Raw genomic sequence first — 5,361 nt, forward strand, 5'->3', positions numbered from 1 at the left:
GCTCAGCCCCCTTCCCCTGCACAGACAGACCCCAGCGCAGTCAGACTGACATTTTATTGGGGTTTACAACAGACAGATGGTTGCCAAGTCAGTGCTTAAGGCCTGTGTGTCCCCCCTCCCCACCCCAGGGCTCCTGGCCATGGAGCAGCACCAGCCACGGCCACAGCCCCGAGCATGGAGGAGGGGACGGGGCCTGCCTGGTGCTGGGCAGCTGCCCCCAGCTCTGATAGCAGCAACACAGGTTTGAGCAAGCAGCTTTCCCTTTCTGCCCTCGCTGCAGCACCCACACAGTGCTGTGCCAGTAGGGACCAGCAGCAGAGCACCCAGTCCATACTGGGAGTGAGCCAGCGGCCCCAGAGTAGAGCCACAGCGTTAAGTCACACAGGTCCTTTAGGTGCCACCGCCAGCCCCCAGCTGAGCAGGCCCAGGGTGAGGGGGATGCTGGAAGCAGCTCTCCACAAGAGGAGGCTGCAAATTGAGTCCCAGGGCCCCCAGGTCCTGCAGGGCTGAGCCCCCGGCTCAGAGCACCAGGGAGGAGATGGCAGAGACGAGGAGAAGAGGCTGAGGTGCTGGTGGGACCCAGGCAGGAGGCACTGGCACTTGTTAGCTGATGCTCCCACCCTTGAGGCTCTTACATGAGACTCTCCCCAGCTTGGTCAGGAAGTTTCTCTGCTTCCACTGGGCCACACAGTCCTCAGAGATGTGGAAGTCGGCCTGGGGGGCAGAGCAGGGGGCAAAGTCACCCTTGGGCTGCCAGTGGGGTGGCAGCACCTCACGCAGCAGTGGGGAGATTTGTCCCCTCCACGGCTTGGCTGGCAGCAGCAAACACAGCCACTAAGTGCCAGCATTTGGGGTACCCTGAGGCGGGGACAGGGGCATCTCACCTGCAGCTTCTCAAAGACCTTCTTCTTTGGCTTGAGCTCCTCATCGGGCTGCCCACCCTCATAACCCTCCACGTAGACGCGCTCCCCAGCGCAGCACCCGGCCGGCGGGTCCAGGGGCTCCACCAGCCGTGGCTCCCCCAGGCTGCAGAGGGGTGTGAGGGAAGCAGGGTCACCCTGAGGTGACCCCCCTACCCCTCAGCCCCACAGCAGGGTCCAGACTGCACCCCTGGAGGGGTACATCCCCCTTGTCCCCTTCTCTCACCTGGAGGCACATAGCACCATGCCCTGCGACTCCACACCCCTCATCTTCTGGGGTTTGAGGTTGCAAAGCAGCACCACCAGCCTGTCCTGCAGCTGCTCCCTGGGGACAAACTGCACCAGGCCACTGACCACAGTGCGGGGCTCAGGCTCCCCCACGTCGATCTTCTCCACGTACAGGCTGTCAGCATCCGGGTGCTGCCACGCAGAAGCAGGGTGAGGAGAAGGGAAGGGGGCAGACCCCGTACACCCCCTGTGTGCCCCCAGGTGAGAAGGTCCCTCCCCTCTCCCCGCTGCGCCCACACCTTTTCCACACTGATCACTTTGCCAACGCGGATGTCCAGCCGGGATGGGACCACGTTCTCCGGCTCCGAGTTCTTGCTGCCCTTCTCTGCAGGCTCTGTAATGCAAAGGGAACACTCACACCACGTGGCATAAACCCAGGGAGCTGGCCAAGCCCTGGGGAGCATGCAGGGACCCTGAATTCCCTGGCTCCATCCTGCCTGGCCATTTCCCCAAGCTCCCAACACCTCCTTACTGGCTTTGGAGGGGTCGGGATACGCTGCGTTCATCAGCTTCTTCAGCTCTGGGCTGCTGAATTTCTCTCTGATAGGGTCAAGCAGCTTGTTCAGGGCCACTTCCACCGAGTTCTTGAGGTCCCCAGGATGCACAACCTGTATCATGACAGACAGGTTCCTGCAGGGTTTCTTCCAGGGCAGAGGAGTGGCAGAACCTGAGTCACTGAGGCCAGAGAGGTGGGAACTGGACAGCAAGCAGGGCAGGGAGATGAACCCCAACCCTTGGCCTCATTCCCCCTTGGACACCAAAGCCCATTTTCTGGACACTTTTGCTTCTAGCTTCAACTGGGAACAGTTGAGAACAGTCCAACTGCTGCTGTTCCCAGATGTGGCTGCCGTGGTCCTGTCCTGCACCAGGACAGTTGGTAGTACCACATCCTTCGGGCTCTCCTGGGTGGGAGCACCCTGCCATCCTACAGCCCCTGGGCTCTGCTCCACACCTCTCCCACTGCTGCTCTGAGCCCTCCAGAAAGCCCCCAGGAGCCCCCGGGACAGTGTTGAGTCCCCGCTGGCACTCACCTGATCAGCAAAGTCCTTCTCCAGGGCCTCATAGGCTGTGTAGGTTTTGTTTCCTCCCCATTTCTCCTCTCTCAGAACCACAAACTCTGCCACACACAGATGTTAAGGCTCAGATTAACTCAAGCAAAGACTCCCTGCTCAGCCACATACATCACCCACCCCAGGGCTGGGAGCAGCACCCAGGGGACACAGGAGCCTGCTGCAGGGGACACAGGCTCCCATCCCCATCTCCTACCCACAGGAAAAGCAAGACCCAGTGCCAAGCCCCTCACCTGACTTGAGGGGAAAGAGGACGTGCCTGATGAAGGAGAGGACCCCGTTGTTCTCCACGTTCCCTGGCTCACAGAAAGCCTTCTTCAGCTTCTTCTTCACATCCTCCTTGCGGTCCAGAAGATCAATCTTTGAGTCCTATAGGAAGAGATTTCCACAGCCCTTTACCCAATTTCTCCCCAAAAAGAGCCAGCTCATGCTGGAGTTGCTGCAACTTCTTAGACCTCAAGAACCCTTGGTGTGCAGCCTCTCCTTTTCAGCCATTAACCTGTCCCCCTGCAGAACCCTTGACCTCAGCCACTGCTCAGGGACCAACCTCTTCTGAGGAGCTCATTTTGCTGCCTGTCAGACCAGGAACCATCGGGTTCATCAAATGGACGCGCTTGGCATAGCCCAGGGAAGGAAGGTACTGGGAAAAAGCAAAGTGACAAGTCATGGGTAATGCTCTTCTGAAGATCAGCTTTAACTCACAACCCCTGTGTGCTCCTGGCCCGGATAACTGGGGACCCAGAATAACAGGAACCAGAAAGCTACCATGAGCTCACAGGGTGCAAACAGCCACGTCCAGGAGCATTCAGAAGCCAGCAGCCTTCCAGTATCTGAAGGGGGCCTCTAGGGATGCTGGGGAGGGACTCTTAATTAGGGACTGTAGTGATAGGAGAAGGGGTAACGGGTTCAAACTGAAACAGGGGAAGTTTAGATTGGATCTAAGGAAGAAGTTCTTTACTGTGAGGGTGCTGAGGCACTGCAATGGGCTGCCCAGGGACGTTGTGAATGCTCCATCCCTGGTGGTGTTCAGGGCAAGGCTGGACGAAGCCTTGGGTGACCTGGTTTAGTGTGAGGTGTCCCTGCCCATGGCAGGGGGGGTGGAACTGGATGATCTAAAGTCCTTTCCAACCCTATTCTATGATTCTATGTGGCAGCAACCGAGAGCCCTGCTGACCAGAAGGGCAGCAGCAGGAGCTATGACGAACACTTTGGTGCCAACCAACATCACAAGCTCACTTCTGCCAACAGATGAGTGTTTGAGCTGTGCCCCAGACACCAGCACGGCAGAGCTCAGAAACACCCCCATTTACTGACCTTCTCTGCAAAAGTGAATATCTTCCTCTGATCAACTCCTCCAAACTGTGCATCGACCTTGAGGTATTCCTCATCCAGGGCCTGCAGAGACACACACACAGTGCTGAGGCTGGGCCCAAGATCCCACATTCCAGCTGTGCTCAGCCTTCAGAGTCCTGCCTGTCCCCCAGGATCTGCCCAGCCTCTGCCAGGGCATTCCCACCCCAGGAGGTACAGGAGCTCTCCAGGGTGCCTCCTGTCCTGCAGCTGCCCAGAGCCTCTGTAAAGCAGCTCTGTGCTTGGCTTATGCTTTGTGCTGCTGCCGGGTGGAATATTGGGCTGGAATATAAGGACCTTGGCCTTCAGCCTCACGCGTCCCTGTACCTCCCTGGCCAAGAGGCCCTGCCAACCTGCCTCACCACAACCTACCTGCAGGCTAGGGTAGAGCAAACCACTCAGCAATGGGTGCTCCACCTCCTTCACCACCTCTGCTCCTGCCTTCTTGGCGTCGTGCTGCGTCACCATGGACGAGAGGCGATACACGTCCAGCGTGTATTCCCTGTGGGAAGGGGCAGCACCGTGAGCACCAGGGAGGGGAACACCTTTCAGCGCCGCTCCTGGCTCCAGCAAGGAGCCAAAGCCTGGAGGCACCTCCGCTTTGTTCCTACATGACAGTGCTTGGGAGCAGGCTCAGAGCCCTCCCTTCCCCACAGGACTCACTTGCTCAGTTGGTAGTCAGTGCCCCGCACGAACTTCAGCTTCTCCAGGGGCACCCCGATGCTCTCCAGCACGGCTTTGATCATGTTCTCATAATAGCGAGTCCGCAACTCCAGCAGCTCCCAGGGCGCTTTCATGTTGTCCAGGTAAGCGTGGAGGTCAGCAAAGAGTATGGTCACCTACAACACAGGGGGACAGTGGGCTCCCACCCACCAGCACGCTGACAAGCCCCCCCCCAGCCCGGCGCTGTACCTCACACCCAGCCTTCAGGAAGTCCGCGATCTTGGACATGGGCACGAAGTAGGCAACGTGCGGCTTGCCCGTGGTGGCCGTGCCCCAGTAGATCTTCAGCTCTCGCTCCTTCAGGATGGCCATGAGCTTATCCTCCCCCAGCACCTCCTGCGGAGGAGCAGCGAGACCCGGCTCAGACTCCCCCCCCACCCCCGGGGGGACCCCGCTGCGAGCCGAGCCCCAACCGTGCCCAGGCCCCAGCCCCGGGGCCTGATCCTGCCGCGGCCCCCCCCCCACACCTGCAGGTTCCGGGTGATGAGCTGATACTTCTCCTGCGGGCCTGGCGCGGGCTCCATGGCGGCGGCTGCAGGGAACGACTCGGTGTTACCGGAGCCCCCCCCCCCTCCTCATCCCAGCCCCCGCGGCCTCCCCGGTGCCCCCGGCCCGGCCCGGGCCCCACCAACCTCCGCCGGGTTGCATCAGCCCCGCTCGGCGCTCGCCTGCCGCGCCTGGACGTCACTTCCTCCGCCAGAGCGCCGAGCTGCCGATGGGGAGGGGGCGTGGCCGCGCTCCGCCAATCAGGCAGCGCGTCGCCAAGGGGGCGGGCTGCCGGCGCCGTTAAGATGGCGGAGGGTGACCGCGGAGCGGCCGGTCCCGCTGCCGGCCCCGGGGCCTTACCCGGTCCTCACCCGGTCCCGTTTGCCCCGTTTATGTGGGGTTCATCGCTGCTATGGGCACAGCCGCGGCTCCGGGGCGCGCCCAGCTCTCACCCGGCAGCGGCTCCTCCCTTAGGGTGGTCCCGGCCCCGCGGCTGAGGCGCCGGTTGGGCTGCGCCGGGGCGG

General features: G+C 61.1%; 1 protein-coding gene across 2 annotated transcripts; it reads right to left on the reverse strand.

Annotated features, from left to right (window-relative positions):
- Positions 1-108: 108 nt before the first annotated feature.
- YARS1 (tyrosyl-tRNA synthetase 1) lies at positions 109-5,264 on the reverse strand. Of its 2 annotated transcripts, none has more exons than XM_057397927.1 (14): positions 5,232-5,264; positions 4,819-4,883; positions 4,541-4,687; positions 4,292-4,467; positions 4,001-4,130; positions 3,593-3,673; positions 2,826-2,918; positions 2,512-2,647; positions 2,240-2,325; positions 1,681-1,816; positions 1,448-1,542; positions 1,147-1,340; positions 885-1,026; positions 109-714 (listed from the first exon to the last, which is right to left on the reverse strand). In XM_057397927.1, the coding sequence occupies exons 2-14, from the start codon at positions 4,873-4,875 to the stop codon at positions 604-606; spliced, it is 1,584 nt and encodes a 527-aa protein (XP_057253910.1). In that variant the 5' UTR covers positions 4,876-4,883; positions 5,232-5,264; the 3' UTR covers positions 109-603. The 2 variants fall into 2 exon arrangements, with proteins under 2 accessions (XP_057253910.1, XP_057253908.1); XM_057397925.1 differs by lacking the exon at positions 5,232-5,264 and adding an exon at positions 4,984-5,119.
- Between the last annotated feature and the right edge of the window lie 97 nt (positions 5,265-5,361).

Source organism: Pezoporus wallicus, unplaced genomic scaffold, assembly GCF_028554395.1.
Source record: "Pezoporus wallicus isolate ANWC-B61680 ecotype Strahan unplaced genomic scaffold, APGP_CSIRO_Pwel_v1 contig_10769, whole genome shotgun sequence".
NCBI lineage: Eukaryota > Metazoa > Chordata > Aves > Psittaciformes > Psittacidae > Pezoporus > Pezoporus wallicus.

Excerpts from the sequence above, each read along its gene's own strand:
- YARS1 (XM_057397925.1), bottom strand. Across the intron at positions 2,919-3,592 it reads TATTCACTTTTGCAGAGAAG|TACCTTCCTTCCCTGGGCTA; the intron begins GTCAGTAAATGG and ends GCTTTTTCCCAG. Across the intron at positions 1,817-2,239 it reads AGAAGGACTTTGCTGATCAG|GTTGTGCATCCTGGGGACCT; the intron begins GTGAGTGCCAGC and ends GTCATGATACAG.